Raw genomic sequence first — 18,688 nt, forward strand, 5'->3', positions numbered from 1 at the left:
TTTTAATTTGGACTTTTCACACCTCCCCTCCCCCCCGCCAATTTGGAGATTCTTAGCCAGAGATTAAGGGAGGTATTATGTGCCCTCTGAAAATTACATGATGCATATATACTTTTTTTTCTAGAGAGAGACTTGGAAAAGTATTTGTCATTAATCCAGCTAATCAAGTCAGTCAGCAAATTAAAAAAAATAATTTCATATATTCTGTAACTTGACTATTTGCTTACTAAAGACTATAAATCAGGCACCAGAAATCTGCTCAAAATCAAAGTAATATTCAACATAATGAAACTAAAATACACTACAATATAGAGATGTATGTTGATGTTTCCATCAAATAACACTATTAAACCTGCTTTAGCTGCCTTAGGATTTATCTCTATGACATTGATCGATTAATTGATTTAGTCAATTGAGCAAAGAGCAGTAACAACAATAAAACCAGGTAAGTCTGATGAAAAGACTCATATTATACAGTATTTTCTTGTGATCTTACTGTTTGCCCGACACTGTGCTTTACTCACATTGTGTTATTCACTGTAGTCTTGTGAGGTGGATATGATCGTCACTGTCATTTTATGAATGAGGAAACTGAGGCCTCTGGACATGGTGACATGTCATCTGGATTCTGAGGAACAGGCTGAGGTGTTTATTGGCAGAATGAAGGAAAAGTAGGAGGGGAGTGAGCTTCAAACTCTTAGATGGTGGTCATTTAGACTAGTTTCCCATCTAATACCAAATTCCTTTTTAATAATAATTGACAAATGGTGAAAGAGCCATACATGTTTTAGAAGTTCCTAACCAATGTGAACTTGATTTATGGTGTAGAATCTCATGGAAAACAGAGATTCATGTGTTCTCATGTGACAAATTCCTAATAGATGTTATTCTTCTTTGGAATTAAGATGTAAATAAAAATGGTTTTTATTATCCAAGTTTCAAGAGGTCAGGTTAACTCCAATTTTTTTTTTTTTTGGTCCCATAATCTAGATATATATGAAGATTTTTTCACAATAATTACTATTTGGTATTCTCTAGAAAAGCCTCAACAGACCTCCTTGTTTTGCATGTTACTCCTGCAAACAGGAGTCCCTTAAGTTCAAATTATACTTTAAACATAAATGTCATAAATTGCTCCTTGTATTAAGGAATTGACTATCTACCATGTATAATACTAGAAAAGCCATCTTTTAAATCTTTAATAGTTCTGAAGGCAATAAAGTTATATCAGGGATGGGAAATTAATATGACTAGGTTAGAGAGAGCGGTAGAATTTGAAAGATGAAAAGAATCTTACCAAAGTCTGCAAATGCGGACTGTCCGACCACCATCATATTTGGAGGTTTTTCAAATACAGTATTGAGAGAAAAATTTCCATCCTGTTAATGGCAGAAAATTTTGGGTTAGACTATCAGTTCATTCGTCAAGTGTGAAAGAAAGCATTTAAACTGAAGCAGGGAAATAAATAATTTAAGGCTTTTGTTGTGCTGCACAAAAATCATTCCACTTTCCTATAATACCTTTATCATAAAAAAAAAAAGAAACTGCTATGAGTTGATAAAGATTGCCTGGAGTGCTTTTCTTGCTGTCCTTTCTAGTTTTATATCCTTTACTAAATCTTCTTTATAATTTCAGACATAATGAGTGTCTTCTACTTTCAAGTACCATGGAAATAGTATATTTGGTATATTCTTTATATTTGGTAATATAAAGAAGTAAAAAAAAAAAAATTGTTCCTACCTCGAGGGAGCTTATAGTCCAGTTGGGAGATAAGATATGTCAGGAAAATAGAATTTCTGAAGGTAATATATATAAATGGTACAAGTAAGTAGCAAAGACACTATGTTGTAGAGATTTCAAAGGAAGAAGATTTCTGCTGGACACAATTAAGAAAAAAATTAAGATTCTAATGAGATGAGAATTCCACTGATCCTTATAGAGCTAATTCCTTAGCAATTCAAGTTTATGTATCATTGAAAAAAGGGAGCAAAGGATTAAGTTAACTGGCAGATACTAACCAGGGGTAGCTAAGCTAAACAAGAAAGAAAACCCATTAAAGATCATTTGTTTCAGTTACCCTTTCAAAAATGGAGAGTTAACACATCTTAGTTATAAAAATATGCATTTCTTTAAATTATTCTTTCCTTTCTATAATTTTAGATGACAACACCAGAAAAATCAGCCAAAACACTGAATTTGGGATTTGAAGCACTTAGTTCTATTCAGAGCTCTCTTCTTATCACTGATATCTCTTCACTATTTGACATACTGACTCTGATTACTACATGCTTTACATAGATATTTATATGTTGAAAAATACTTTAAAAAATTAATTTTTTTCCCCTAAGGATACCGCAGATTTGCAAGTTAATTTCTTAAGAAATCCCTTCTGGTATTTGCAGAGAATGGCACTGCTGCATTGAAAACATGAAGACCAAATGCTTGAGGAACATGAGTAAGTGGGTAAGATTTGTCTTGTGACAGGCAATTTTCCAAACATTTTAACACTCCATTATCTGCATGCAGAAATATATTTCCCCTACAATTACTAAAGTATCTGATATATTTTTTGAATGCTCTTTCTATAGAAATCTTATTTATGTAGTGTTTTAAACCTTATGAATCCCCTCTAGTCTTACTGATACCTGAAATTACATTACAGATATATCAAAGGAGCCAAAGTTCTGGCTGAAGTGTCAAGTGTTTTTGCATTTTAGAAAGATCATAGCATTGGATACATAGGGGACATAATGGTTCTAGAATGAATGGAAAAATCTCTTAAAATATATCAACTTCATGTAACATAAAGTGGAATATCAACCCATTATACTAATTCAAGTGAACAAATTACCCCAGTGAAATTCTGTTAAACTTAGTAAATATACTTAGAAATATTTCTGGATATAACCTCACGATGTATCTCTATCAAGGAACACTGAGTACTTCCCAGGTGATGGCCTTCCATGTCTAAAATGCCACATAGCCCTGAACCTCAATAGAAGAAAAGCAATACTTCCTTCCAACCGCTGGAGAAAGAGAATATATTCTTGGTATAGTCTGGTAGAAAGGGCACTAGACATGGAGTTAGATGACAGGGGTTCTAGTCCTGCTTTCATTGGCAAGTTGTATCGCTTTGGAACAGCCACTTACTGCTCTGGGCCTCAGTTCTTAATTGTTTAGTAGGGCATAAATGTACTGTCTACTTGAAGGTTCTGGAGAGGATCAATGCAGTGATAGATTAGAAAGTATTCTGCAAAATGTGAAGTTATCAGGCAAGTACATGGTATTTTTATAATGGCAGTCCTGTGCTTATGAGCTGCAAGTACTTTTTTCATAGGCTGCTATTTGACACTAACACACTACATTCTCTCCCATTCTTTACTATGCTGTTCTTACTGGCCTTCACTGTATCCCTACAATCCAAAGTTGGGCTAAGTCACTAGGGGTTCTGCTGCAGTTATGTCTTTTGCCTTTCACCAAATGAATGACTTAAGGGTAGAAATTTTAGAGACAGATTTCCTAGTTCTATCTCTAGCTCCACTGTTTGCTAGCATTCAGATCTGAATTAGTTTTTTTTTTTTTTTAAGATTTTATTTATTTATTTGATAGAGAGACAATGACAGCAGGAACACAAGCAGGGGGGAGTGGGAGAGGGAGAAGCAGGCTTCCCTCCGAGCAGGGAGCCTGATGCGGGGCTTGATCCCAGGACCCTGGGATTGTGACCTGAGCCAAAGGCAGATGCTTAACCACTGAGCCACCCAAGCGCCCCCTGAATAAGTTGTTCTAAGTATCTGTTTACTTATCTTGAAAATGTATTTTTACAAAGTTTTTGTGAGGATGAGTGAGATAATCCATATAAAGTGCTTAGTAGAATATATGCACATAGTATGCGTTTAGTTAACATTAACTATTATCACTAGTAGGAACACTAGTAGGAATACCACTATTTCTGCTACCAAAACTACCACCTACCATTGAAACAGCTAACCTATTGACATTGATAGAGGAAACTACCTGCCATTTTCTGCTTTAATGCCAACCATAAGTGCAATGTTTTAACAAGTATCTTTTTGTAGATGACTATGCTTTGGTCTGCATGGGTTTTTGTTGTTGTTGTTGTTGCTTTGTTTTAAAGAGAGAGAGAGAGGGAGGGGCACGGAGAGAGGGGCAGAAGGAGGAGAGGGGCAGAGGGAGAAAGAATCTTAGGTAGGCTCCATGCCCAGTGTGGAGACTGATGCAGGGCTCGATCTCATGGCCCTGAGACCATGACCTGAGTGGAAATCAAGAGGCGGGTGCTTAACCAACTGTCCCCAGCCCACATGTTTTAATATTTAATGTTAAAACTGTTATATTTACAATGTTTGAAAAAATGATCAAGAAGCAATATCTGATGACTATTTTGTGTCTACATCTTTATTCTTATAAACCAATGATTCTCAACTGCGGGTGATTTTGTTCTCCAGGGGACCTTGGACAATGTCTGGAGATTTTTATGATTGTCATAACTGGGGTCAGCTACTAGCATCTAAGCGAGTAGAAGTCAGAGATACTGTTAAACAATCTACAGTGCACAGGACAGAACTCTACAATCTGGTCCCAAAAGGTAATAATGCCAAGATGGAAAATTTCTGACATAAAGTGTGATGGGTAAAGCCCAATGACTTTGTCATTCTTGTCCTAGCTGTTCCCCTTTGTGACACTTACCTAGTCTCTTCTTTGAGTTCTAGCCTTATATTTCTAGCCACCTCCTTGATATGTCTTATCTGAAATAATTTTTTTCCTGCCTCAAATTAGATATTTCATTTGTCTTTTCTTTTACCAGTCACTAATAGAAAACACAAATTAACCTTGCATTAATGGTCTTTCTCTCTTATATTTATCCCTTCTAAGCCATTCCCAATACTTTAGTCCTTTAATCATTCACCTCTTTCTCAGGTTATAGTAAATTCCACCTTAGTTATCTCCCCGCCTCCAGATTTTCCATGCGAGCTTATCTGATATGGAGTAGCAAGATAACTACAATAATGAAAGCTCTTTTCATCTCACCTTCAGTCCTAAAACATTTAAAAGCTTCTCAATAAATATTTAAAAGATCAAATTACTTTAGAAGTCAAGGCTTCTGTTGATCTTATCTGAACCAACTCTTCTAATTTTACCTTTTAGTATCTTTTCATGCTCTGCCCCAAACCAGCCAAGTTCTATTCTCTGAACATGTCCTGAGTTTCCTTTGTACTTCCTTGTCCATCTCTTTCTTTTTTGTCATTTCCAACTACTAATATCCCACTCATCTGTACTGGTCATTTCAAATACCACATCTTTCTTGAAGTCTTCCCTGATGATCATGGGGGGACCAAATGGAAGCAACTGCTCTGCCTCTGAGCTACTTGTAGCATGAGGTTTGTATGTCTCATCAAACCATCCAGAGTTGCCTACACTCACATCTTAGCCCTTTTGGCCTATAAGTTCCTTTAACTTTTGTGCCTCCTGGAGCACCTACATGGGACTGTGTGCACAACTGACGTTCTTTTTTTTTTTTTAAGATTTTATTTATTTATTTGACAGACAGACACAGCAAGAGAGGGAACACAGCAGGGGGAGTGGGAGAGGGAGAAGCAGGCTTCCCATGGAGCAGGGAGCCAGATGCGGGGCTTGATCCCAGGACCCTGAGATCATGACCTGAGCCGAAGGCAGACGCTTAATGACTGAGCCACCCAGGCGGCCCCACAACTGACATTCTTTTTTTTTTTTTTTAAAGATTTTATTTATTTATTTGAGAGAGAGAATGAGATAGAGAGCATGAGAGGGGGGAGGGTCAGAGAGAGAAGCAGACTCCCTGCTGATCAGGGAGCCCGATGTGGGACTCGATCCCGGGACTCCAGGATCATGACCTGAGCTGAAGGCAGTCGCTTAACCAACTGAGCCACCCAGGAGCCCCACAACTGACATTCTAACAAGATTTGCTGAAGCTCTAGTTCTACTACCTAATATAATTTCAAGGTTTGTTTTTTTCTCTTAGTGAATACTACAAATTGTTTGCCCAATCTCTAACTGAAAATAATCCTCCATTTTACAAAACCTATACTTTATCTGAACTAATTAATATTGAGTCTACATTTCTCTTAATTTGTACCAGTGACTTATTGTTAACATGGGTACCTTACTGATCCAGCTGTTTTACAGGAAGAACAACCCTTAGTCTCTACTGTCCAATAGCCAACTTAATAACTTTCTTTAAAGACAATAATAATAAAAAAGACCAAATCAAAATCTAGTCTCTTCTTGATGATTTTTCTCCTACTACATTGCTTTACTAGGTTTAATTCAGCAGGCTGCCACTACTTTCAAGATCAGGAGACATACCCAACTTCCCTAATATATAACAACAGAGAGTTAAACAAACTGGGGAAACAGAGTAATATTTTTCAAATGAAAGAACAAAACAAAACCACAGCAAAAGAGCTAAATGAAATGAAGATAAACAGTATGCATAAAGAATTCAAAGTAATGATCATACTTACAGGGCTTGAGAAAAGAGTATAGAATGTCAGTGAGACAAGAGATTAAAATATAAAATGAAACCAATTAGAGAGGAAGAACTCAATAACAAATTAAAAATGTACTAGAGGGAATCAACAGAAGATTAGAAGAGGGAGAAGAATGGATTAGCAACCTGGAAGACAGAGTAATGGGAAGCAACCAAGTTGAACAGCAAATAAAAAAAAAAAGAATAATAAAAAATTGGAATAGACTTAGGGAACTCAGTGACATCATCAAGTGTAATAACATTTACATTATAGGGATCCCAGAAGGAGAAGAGACCAAGGGGCAGAAAATTTATTTAAAGGAATAACAGCTGAAAACATCCCTAATTCAGGGAAGAAAACAGACATCCAGATCCAGGAGACACAGAGACCACCCAAACAAAGTCAACCCAAGGAAGTCCACACCAATACACATAATTAAAATGGCAAAAAGTACTGATAAAGAGAGAATTTTAAAAGCAGCAAGAGAAAAAACAAAAAAAAAAAAAAAAAAACCAAACCAGTTACATTCAAGGGAAACCACATAAGGCTATCAGCTGATTTTTCAGCAGAAAGTTCATAGGTCAGAAGGGAGTGGAATGATATATTCAGAGTACTGAAAAGGAAAAACCTGCAATGAAGAATATTCTACCCAACAAGGTTATCATTCAGAAGACAAAGAGAGATAAAAAGTTTCCTAGACAAACAAAAGTTAAAGGAGTTTTCATCACCACTAACTCAGCCTTCTAAGAAACGTTAAAAGGGAGTTTTATGAGTGGAGAGAAAATGCCACAATTAGGAGTAAGCAAATTATGAGAGCAAAGATTTCACAGGTAAATACAAACAAAATAAAAGCACTAGATTAATCACTTATAACACCAGTACAAAGGTTAAAGGAAAAAAGCAGTAAAATCAATTATATCTATAAAAACCAGTCAAGGGATTAATAAAATAAAAGGATGTAATGTATTACATCATATATAGAGAACGTGGGGTGGGGAGCAGAGTAAAAATTTAGTGTTTCTAGAATGGGTTCAAACTTAAGTGACCATTAACTTAATACAGATTATTGTATGCATAAGATGTTATATATGAACCTAATGGTAATCACATAATCAAAAATTTATAATAGATACAGAAAAAATAAAGAGGAAGTAATCTAAGCATATCACTAAAAAACCCCATCAAACCACATGGGATGACAATAAAAGAAAGGAACAGAGAAGAAAAACAAAAACAACTGTAAAACAAGTAACAAAATGGCAGTAAGTATGTGCCTATCAATAATTACACTGAATGTAAATGGGCTGACTATATACTCCAACTAAAAGACATAGGGTGACAGAATGGATAGAAAGGCAAGATGTATCTATATGTTGCCTATAGGATAATCATTTCAGACCTAAATCCACATGTAGACAGAAAGAGAAGGGATAGAAAAACATTTACCATGTAAATGCAAGTGAAAAAAAAACCAAAAAACAAGAGACAAAGAAGGACACTATGTAATGATAAAGGAAACAATCCAAAGAGGATGTAACAATTGTAAATATTTATGCACCCAACATTCTAGCACCTAAATACATAAAGCAACTACTGACAGACATAAAGGAAAAATCAACAGGAATACAATAATAGGGAACTTTAACACCCTACTTACATCAATGGATAGATCACCCAGACAGAAAACCAACAAAGAAACAACAGCTTTGAATGATATATTGGACTAGATAGATTTAACAGATATATTCAGAACATTTAACCCAAAAGCAGTGGAATACTCATTCTTTTCAAGGGCACATGGAACATTCTCCAGATTAGATCATGCACTGGGCCATGAAACAAGTCTCAATAAATTCAAATAGACTGAAATCATATCATGTATCTCTTCTGACCACAACAATATGAAACTAGAAATAAGTCACAAGAAAGAATCTGAAAAGGACACAAATACATGGAGGCTATATAACATGCTACTGAACAATGAATGGGTCAAGGAAGAAATCAAAGAGAAAATAAAAAAATACATGCAGACAAATGAACATAAAAACACAATGATCCAAAATCTTTGGGAAGTTGCAAAAGTGGTTTTAAGAGGGAAGTTTATTTTTTAATTTAATTTATTATTTAATTTTTATTATTAACATATAATGTATTACTTGTTTCACAGGTACAGGTCTGTGATTCATCAGGCTTACACAATACACAGCGCTCACCAAAACACATAACCCTCCCCAATGTCCATCACCCAGCCACCCCATCCCTCCCACACCCTTCCACTCCAGCAACCCTCAGTTTATTTCCTGAGATTAAGAGTCTCTTATGGTTTGTCTCAAGAGGGAAGTTTATAACAACAGAATCCTTAAGGAACAAGAAAAATCTCAAATAAACAACCTAACCTTACACATCAAGGAGCTAGAAAAAAGAACAACTAAAGCCCAAAACCAGTAGAAGGAAAGAAATAACAAAGATTAGAACAGAAATAAGTGAAATAGAGAAAAAAAAAAAAAAAAAACCCACAATAGAACAGATCAATGACTCAGAAGCTGGTTTATTAAAAAGATCAACAAAAATTGAAAAACCCTTAGCCAGACTCATCCAAAAAGCAACGCCCCCAAAGAAAGAGAGAGAGAGAACTCAAATAAACAAAATCAGAAATGAAAGAGCAGAAATAATAGCACAGAAATACAAAGGGTTATAAGAAAACATTATGAAAAATTATATGCCAACAAATTGGACAACCTAGAAGAAATGGATAAATTCCTAGAAACCTGTAATATCCCAAAATTGAATCAGGAATAGAAAAATTGACCAGACTGATTACTAGTAGTGAAATTTAATCAGTATTCAAAAAACTCCCACAAACAAAAGTCCAGGACCAGATGACCTCACAGGTAAATTCTACCAAACATTAAAAGAAGAGTTAATACCTATTCTTCTCAAACTTTTTTAAAAAATAGAAGAGGTCAGCAGGGAGCCTGCTTCTCCCTCTGACCCTCTCCCCTCTCATGCTGTTTCTCTCTCGCTCGCTCTCTAAAAAATAAATAAAATCTTTAAAAAAAAAAAAAAAAAAATAGAAGAGGAAGGAAAGCCACTCAATTCATTCTATGAGGCCAGCATTACTAATAACAAAATCAGACAGACACTACAAAAAATGAAAATTATAGGACAATAACTCTGATGAACACAGATGCAAAAATCTTCAACAAAATATTAGCAACCTGAATCCAACAATACATAAAAAAAATCATTCACCTTGATTAAGGGGATTTATTCCAGGGATGCACAGGTGGTTCAATACATGCAAATCAATCATTGTGATATTATCACATTAACAAGAGAAAGGATAAAAACCTAGTAGTCATATCAGCAAATGCAGAAAGAGCATTTGAGAATGTACAATGTCTATTCATGATAAAAACTCTCAACACAGTAGTTTTAGAGGGAACATACATCAACATAAGAAGGGCCATATATGAAAAACCCATGGCTAATATCATATGCAATGGTGAAACACTGAGCTTTTTCTCTAAGCTCAGGAACAAGACAAGAATGTCCACTCACCACTTTTATTCAACATAGTAATGGAAATCTTAGCCACAGCAGTATGACAAGAAAAAGAATAAGGTATCCATTGGTAAGGAAGAAGTAAAACTTTCACTATTTGCAGATGCCGTAACACTCTCTCTATATAAAACTAAAAATGTACCAAAAAACTACTAGGACTGATAAATGAATTCAGTAAAGTCACAGGATACAAAATTAATATACAGAAATCTGTTGTACTTCTATACTCTAATAATGAAGTAGCAGCAGGAGAAGTTAAGAAAACAATCCCAATTACAACTGCACCAAAAATAGTAAAATACCTAGGCATATACTTAGCCAAGGAGGTGAGTGACCCACACTCTGAAAACTATAAAACACTGATAAAAAAAACTGATGATGACACAAACAAATGGAAAGATACTCCTTGCTCATGGATTGGAAGAACCAATATCGTCATCATGTCCATACTACCCAAAGAAATCTAACAGATGTAATGCAATTCCTATCAAAATACAAACATTTTTCACAGGACTAGAACAAACAATCCTAAAATTTGTATGGCACCACAAAAGACCCCAAATAGCCAAAGCAATCTTGAGAAAGAAGCAGCAAGCTGGAGGTATCATAATTGCAGATTTCAAGATACAGTACAAAGCTGTAGTAATCAAAACAGCATGATAATGGTTCAAAAATAGGCATATAGATCTTTGGAACAGAATACAGTCCAGAAATAGACCCACATTTATATGGTCAATTAATCTATGAAAAAGGAGGCAAGAATATACAATGGGAAAAAGTCTCCTCAACAAATGGTACTCCATAAACTGCACAGCTACATGCAAAAAGAGTGAAACTGAACCACCTTCTTACACCATACAGAAAAATAAACTCAAAATAGATAAGGACCTAAATGTGAGACATGAAACCATAAAACTCCTGGAAAGAAAATAGGCAGTAATTGCTTTGACATTGACTGTAGCAACATTTTTCTAGATGTGTCTAGAGAAAAAGCAAGAGAGAGACAAGAGAGACAAAAGCAAAATTGAACTATTGAGACTACCAAAATAAAAAGCTTTGAACAGTAAAGGAAACCATCACCAAAACAAAAGGCAACCCACTGAATGGGAGAAGGTATTTGCAAATGATATCCAATAAGGGGTTAATATCCAAAATATATACATAACTAATATAACTCAACACCAAAAATCCAAATAATTTGATTAAAAAATGGGCAGAGGGCCTGAACGGACATTTTCCCAAAGAAGACATAGATGGCCAACAGACACTTAGAAAGATGTTCAACATAACTAATCATCATGGAAATTAAAACCGCTGTTAGATACCACTCTATACCTGTCAGAATGGCTAAAATCAAAAACATAAGAAATAACAAATGTAACAAGTGTTGGCAAGGATGTGGAAAAAAGGAAACTTCTGTGTGTTGATTGTAATGCAAATTGGTGGGGCCTCTGTGGAAAACAGCATGTAAGTTCCTCAAAATATTAAAAATAGAATTACCATATGATCCAATGATTCCATTACTGGGTATCAATCCAAAGAGAACAAAAACAGTAATTTGAGAAGATATAAACACCTCTATGTTTATTGCAGCATTATTTACAATAGCCAAGATATGGAAGCAACCCAAGTGTCCATTCATAGAGAGATAAAGAAGCTGCGGTATATATACACAATGGAATATTACTCAGCCATAAAAATGAATGAGATCTTGCAATTTGCAATGACATGGATGACTCTAGAGGGTATAAGGCTAAGTGAAGTTAAGTCAGAGAAAGACAACTTTTGTATGATTTTACTCATATGTGGAATTTAAGAACAAAATGAACAAACACACAAAGAAAACACAGACAAATGAAAAAACAGCCTCTTGGGTGCCTGGGTGGCTCAGTCGTTAAGCGTCTGCCTTCAGCTCAGGGCATGACCCCAGGGTCCTGGGATCGAGCCCCACATTGGGCTCCCTGCTCCGCAGGAAGCCTGCTTCTCCCTCTCCCACTCCCCCGGCTTGTGTTCCCTCTCTCACTGTGTCTCTCTCTCTGTCAAATAAATAAATAAAATCTTTAAAAAAAAAAAAAGAAAGAAAAAACAGCCTCTTATATACAGAGACGAAAATAGTATTTGCCAGAGGGGAGGTGGGTGAAAGGATGGGTGAAACAGATAAAGGGTACTGATGAGTACTTAGAAGTGTATAGAGCTGCTGATTCATGACATTGTACACCTGAAACTAATATAACACTGCATGTTAATTATACTTAAAAAAAAAATCTAACCTAGGGAAAAAGAAAATCAGCCTAGGCTGAGAGGACATCAGACACTTAAAAGTACTTAATAATTTTATATACACCTTATATTTAAGTGTAATGAGGTTTTTTATCCTCCAGATGGATACAGATTAATCAAAATGATTGATTTTCTCATTTCTGATACCTCAGGATTCACTTTAGGTATTGTTTCCAAGGCCACCTAAAAACAAATGTCCCCAGCAGGGGGAAATTTAATTTACAGTAATTATTGAGTATATAACAATCATATTTCTATCATCAGTAAAACAAATATAATTGCATTTTTTAAAAAGTAAACAAAACTAAATCTTTCTGGTTTCATTGTCCTTCTCCCTTTTCTCATGTTAAAAAAAAAAAAAAAAGGATAAAATTGCTTACTGTAGAAGTCGCATTTAGAAGCCCTGATCTTGTCTACACATAGCTTTTCCACTCATCCGAGTTTTCTTCTATGAAAAAATTTGAGTCATGACCAACATCACTGACTATGCTTTAAGAGATGGCTAATAACGAATTTCCTTCCACAAACTGTACGGTACATTTTTTGGGATCTGCTTATTTTTCATCTGTATTTTAATAAAAACCTATATATGGGTTCAATTTGGATTGAATAAAATACAATCATTAGTAAATAGATGGGAAATCAAGAGATCTAAAATTAAAATTTGTTAAGTGTCTACTGTGTGCCTGACATTTACACACATTATTTCATTTAATCTTCACAAACATTATATGAAGCACTCTTATTCCTGTTTTGCATATGAGGAAAGTGAGGTTTAAAACTTGACCATTACTTGATGGATGTCAGTCAGTTGGCCAATTTGGCCTGTCTTCAAATTCTGTCTTCTATTATGTAGCCTGAAATTTAACTTTAAGATCTGGAGTGTTCTATTCTTCATTAATTAATATTTCATATAGTCTACATCAAGCTAAAAGTAAAATAAAATAAATCATGACATCAGTTTGGGACTCTTCACCTTGCAATTAAAAAAATACATATATTGGGAAAGACTCCTTAATCCTGGTCAAGTTGGCAGTAAGTTTAGTGTGTGTTGTTCTTGTTTTTTTATATAAGCCTGAAGGCAAGGAGGAAAAATTAGTCTTTTAAAAAGGGTTTTCTTCAATAAACCATCATGCTGACAAATTAAATGACAGTAACCTCTCTCAACAGCTGACAGCCTAGCAGGGGCCCTGTTAACATTCGCATTAGGGCAGACTGATTGGTTTAATTGGCAGTCATGCCTAAAAACCTGCAGAGGAATTGATGCTGAATGAATCATTTCCTTTAGCAATATTCAGCAGTTTGAATGCAGCAATGCAACCAAAGGCTCTTAAAGTTGTTTTATTTATTGTTGAAACCAACCGACCAAGTGATTACTTTCGTTTTATATTCTAAAATTGTGTGCTTTTACTGAAAGCCATCATTTAAAAATGCTTCAAAGAAAAGATTTCTTACCACATTTTCCCATATCTCAAACTGGAAGGTACTAGAGGCAGACAATGTCGTAAGGAATAAATCTAGAAGGAAAATAATAGAATTGTAAGTTTTGTTACTGATGTATACATTTAAAACAGGAAGAAAGGCAATATGTAAAAACAGTTATTAATAGAGTTGTTCTTAAACATATTTTAAATTATATTTTAAGGAGCTTGATCCTGTCAAAGAAAAGAAAGCAGATGATCCTGTACTAGTACAATTAAGGAAAATGAATTTAAAGGGAGCATTTGGTATTACTCCCTCAAAAGCATTCTTTATTTTTAAGAGCAGTTATGCGTACTAACCTTTTTATCTTACACATTTGTATTTTAAGGCAGACTATATGTTAAACAAAATATTCAAATCAGAATCACATTGTGCTTTTTCACCTAAAAGCTATGCTTCCCTATATATCATAGTTGGGCTTAAGCATTATTTTAAATTACAGTATCATAACATCCAAAATCTTTAGTACTCATGTTAAATGATCAATAAACTGTATTTCAAATTTTGAATAGTAGAATTATCTTCATATAGTTCAACTAAACAAAATTTGTTTTATTGGAAAGTGCAAAATTTTTAATATAATTTGTTGAAAAGTAATAGGTTGACAGTCAAATCTAACATCCTATTAATACAAAGGCCAGATGAACTGCAAATCTATTCTAGTAGCAGTATTTATTATGTTTGCATAATGGCAATTTTACTTAGCAAATACATAAAATTTCAAAATGATGAGCTGATTCATAAGAATATTAAAATAACATTCTTCTGTGCTTTAAAAAATGGAAATTATTGAGTGATATGTAGACCATGACTATTTTAAAGAAAAGGTTTTTTTTTTCCCCATTAAATATGTTTAAGAAAACTATCCTTCACATTTTAATGTGTTTTTTGTAGAGCTTTCATATGAGTTTAATGAAGCTAATTTATGTAATAATTATAATAATTTTCACAGAAATCCCCAGAAAGCTAAGTAATTTCTTCATTGTTATAATTAGTTGTACTCAAACTCCTGATTCCAAGTAAGTGGAACTATTCTTTCTGCCAATATATCAAATCTCTGCATTTATTTTTACCACACTAAGGATGCTTTGCCTGTGGATATACAAATGTAGTCTTTTATGAAGGTAATTTCTTTACTCTGTCAAACACACACTCCCAATGAAATGTCTACTTCCATACTCATCTAGGAAAACTCCCAAACAATACCTGAGATTTGTGAGATGATGTACCTACAGCCAACATCCTCTCCTTCTCCCATGTACCCTCCACACTGCCATCAGCATGATGAAAAAATAAAAATGCAAATTTGATCTCATTCCTTCTCTTCTAGGATCTCTTCTCCCCATGTGAAGAAGCCTATTTAGCTAAGTTTCCATGCTCATTTCTGGCTACTCTCTCATAAGAAACTGACTCTCTGTAGTACCCTTTTATGTTACAGCTGTGTGACGTCCCCACCGTTCCTGAGGCCCTTCCTCTCCCTAGGCATAGCTTTCCCTCCATTGTTATTCCACTATGATATCTCAATTCACATGGTTATTACAGATCCTATGATATTCCAGTTTCATATCTGTCTTTCCTGAGCTTCTTGAGGGGAGGAGTCATTCCTAATTGGTTTTTGTATCTCTGTGGTTTCTATGCACTTGGAAATAATGTGCTTGAATGACTGTTTTACAACTAAATGATACCATAAACACACATACCACATATATACACATATACACGTCTACAGACATATATAAGAGTGTACGTGTATATATATGGTATTTAGTTATGTAATATATATATGGTGGTTCTTACAATTTTGCTTGGACTGTCTACAGATAGTTACTCCATTACATCTTTAAAAAGTGTCTTGGGAAAAGAAGGGTTTTATGTTAGAGTATTTCATTAAAAATAAGTATGACTGATTATAGTGACTCCTGTCTTAGGAATGTTCAAAAGCTGTTAGTGTTTATCTGAAAATGTGGGTAATCAGCATAAAAAAGTGATTAGGGATTAACAGCCACAGAGATTTCTTTTTTTTTTTAAATTTATTTATTTGAGAGAGAGAATGAGAGAGAGAGAGCACATGAGAGGGGGGAGGGTCAGAGGGAGAAGCAGACCCCCTGCCGAGCAGGGAGCCCGATGCGGGACTCGATCCCGGGACTCCAGGATCATGACCTGAGCCGAAGGCAGTCACCTAACCGACTGAGGCACCCAGGCGCCCCAGCCAGAGAGATTTCTAAGAATCACTTAGAGCCATGTCAGTGCAAGCTCTGAGGTATCTGAAAGACAGACAATTACACTATTATTATATAACACAGGTGAACTTGTTCAAACTGAAAACATTACAGTGTTGAAATTCTGAACGCATTTGAGAATAAATGAGGAGGCATCTTTCTGACAAGGGATCACAGGCTCGTTGCCCTGATAAGCCAGCTAGCTTTGTAGGATTGGAAGAGCTATTTTGTTACCACGAATGACCAAGCAGGGATAGTTAGAAGGGAGGGGAGGGTGGTTACCAACAATCTATCACCATTCCTGGAAAAACAACACAAAGTGTTTTTTTCTGTTGGCATTACACTAGTCTCAATACGTTTGCATAAAGGGTGATAAATTATGAGCTTTCTGCTCTTCCATTCATAGTTAGAAAATTTAACAACTATAACCACAGTGTTTGCGGACTCTATTTTCATAGCTTCACAAGCTATTTATTAAGATTCTGAAATACAGTAAAGTGAGATGAGGGATTGGAAGTACCTTGTATAACAGATTTAAAAAATTCATTTCACAATTCAATTATGTAAAAAGGTTATAGAAAAAATAAATGATTCATTATGTGGAGAAATAGAGACAATTAACAATTCAAGATGAAATCATGCCTCTGACTTTGAATGAAATAACAGCTAGAAAAAAAAAATTTAGTCAATAAAGCAACCAAGTTCTCACCCTCCTACATGGGTAAGAGTAATTCACACAATATAATGAAAGGAAATGTACCCAATGAAACTGTAACAGATGCTGTGACATGCCACCCAGACCTCCTCTTCATGAAAGACTTATTCCTTCAGCTTGCTGGAAATGCAGCTGGCAGACAGCCCTATGCAGTTGTCCTTTCTGAAACAGCTTTGGGTGAGAAGAGCTGCCCTGCCAAAGGTTCATCCCTTTCTGCACTAGCCTGCATTCAATAACTGGTCAGTTCAGAGAAATAAAGGCTACAGCCCACCACCATCACTCAGGACAACTCTGCAGGGCCACAGCACATTCAGAAGCCCAAGGTCTGGTAAGGCTTTTATTTGACACTAAATCATAGTCCAATCTGCTTCCTTCCCATTTCCTCCAGCAGTACTGACTACAAGAGCACTCCCTAAAATTAAAATTCTTGCACACTGGTTTCCATTTCAGAGTCTGTTTCCCAGGAAATGCCACCTACAACCGTTGATACCAAAAGTGACTGAGAAAGCAAATACTAAGATTTTGGAGTTGGATCACCTCAAAAGTGGCTGCTAATAAGGATTCTTTCAGTGGGGTTAAGCAGTGCACGGGTAGCTATACTATATTTTACTGGTATTATTGGGATGCTATTTTGGTGGAAGGGAATGCACTAGTGGGTGTGGTATTTCAGGCTTTTTGAGAAATATGAGATAAACACTAACTATAAGCACAATGGAATTAGATGGCTATTGCTAAGCTTACTTGAAGCAACAGCGGAGAGACACAAATGCTAAGCACAACTGATGAGAAAGTAAAAGCCATGTGTGAAAGTCAGAGGGCCTCTTGGGTAGCATCTAAAGAGGTTCTCATCTCCTGCAGTAGGAGGGCAAAAATGAGCTGAAGACTAAGACCAGGATTTAATGGTAAGAATAGAAGATCTCCCAAGAAGGTTAAATTCTCAGCCTAAGCCGGTCTGCTATGTTAACTGGGAAAGAATGATACTTGACTCATGAATTAGGAACATCTGGGTGATGAATCTGAAAGTCTTTCACCCTCAGATTCACCTGAGCCATCAAAGCTTGCATAAGTGGCCCACTCTCCACTGTTAAAGGCTGATATTCACTCCTGTTTGAAAATGATGTTTTCCCTAAAGGCTAGTGTTCTCTCTTGTTTAAAGATGATGGAGAAGATTCTGCTACCATTGGGCAACATGCTCCAGATTTCCTACAGTTTGTCTCATCTTCTCTCCTGACCACTAGGTCACAAAGTGGGGTTAAGTTACAAAATAACCTGGCCAGGAATGTGATGTACACATAAGGGAAAAAGGAACTATAGCCTGAATTAAGTCCAGGACCTAGCTAACATGTAGTGGCAGGAGCCAGGAGAGTATGCATGAGACTATATTCTGAGAGTGCTTGAACAAGATAGGGGTAAGGGGTGGGGCAGGGAGAATGAGATGTGGGGTGGGGTAGAATAAAGAGCTGGGGTTGGCAAGGTGATTACATTGGATCCCTTCCATCCTAGAAGAGGCAGCAATTCACTTTACAGGAGTAGACCATACTCTGAATATGGGTTTATTCTTCCTGTCTTGAAAACTAAATTTTTAAAATGCTAATAGAAACAGTATGATGATAGCTGAGATCACTGGTATTCACCTGAAGAAATAATCCTCAACAAAAGATCATATCATGAGTTAGTGAAAAATTTAGGATATAAACCCCAAACTCAATTAAATCCTTTTTCATTAGAGTCTTGTAACAAGTAAAATAGTGAAACTATTCAATGCACATGCACTTTCTTCCCCAGAAAATACAGACACATAGTTAAGTAAGTGTATACAAAAACATTAAATGGTATTGCTTCCATTATCTCCATTCATAGCTTGAAAGGATTAAGCTACTGCATTTTTAAACACTACCAAATGC

General features: G+C 35.6%; 1 protein-coding gene across 1 annotated transcript in view; it reads right to left on the reverse strand.

Moving 5' to 3' along the window:
- ITFG1 (integrin alpha FG-GAP repeat containing 1) overlaps window positions 1-18,688 on the reverse strand; it is a 337,289-nt gene that overhangs the window by 213,880 nt on the left and 104,721 nt on the right. Inside the window, exons 7-8 of the mRNA XM_021705838.2 lie at window positions 13,824-13,885; window positions 1,298-1,379 (exon numbers count right to left, since the gene is read on the reverse strand). Coding sequence (XP_021561513.1) covers window positions 1,298-1,379; window positions 13,824-13,885 — 144 coding nt within the window. The remainder of the gene's footprint in view (window positions 1-1,297; window positions 1,380-13,823; window positions 13,886-18,688) is intronic.

Source organism: Neomonachus schauinslandi, chromosome 16, assembly GCF_002201575.2.
Source record: "Neomonachus schauinslandi chromosome 16, ASM220157v2, whole genome shotgun sequence".
Taxonomy (NCBI): Eukaryota; Metazoa; Chordata; class Mammalia; order Carnivora; family Phocidae; genus Neomonachus; species Neomonachus schauinslandi.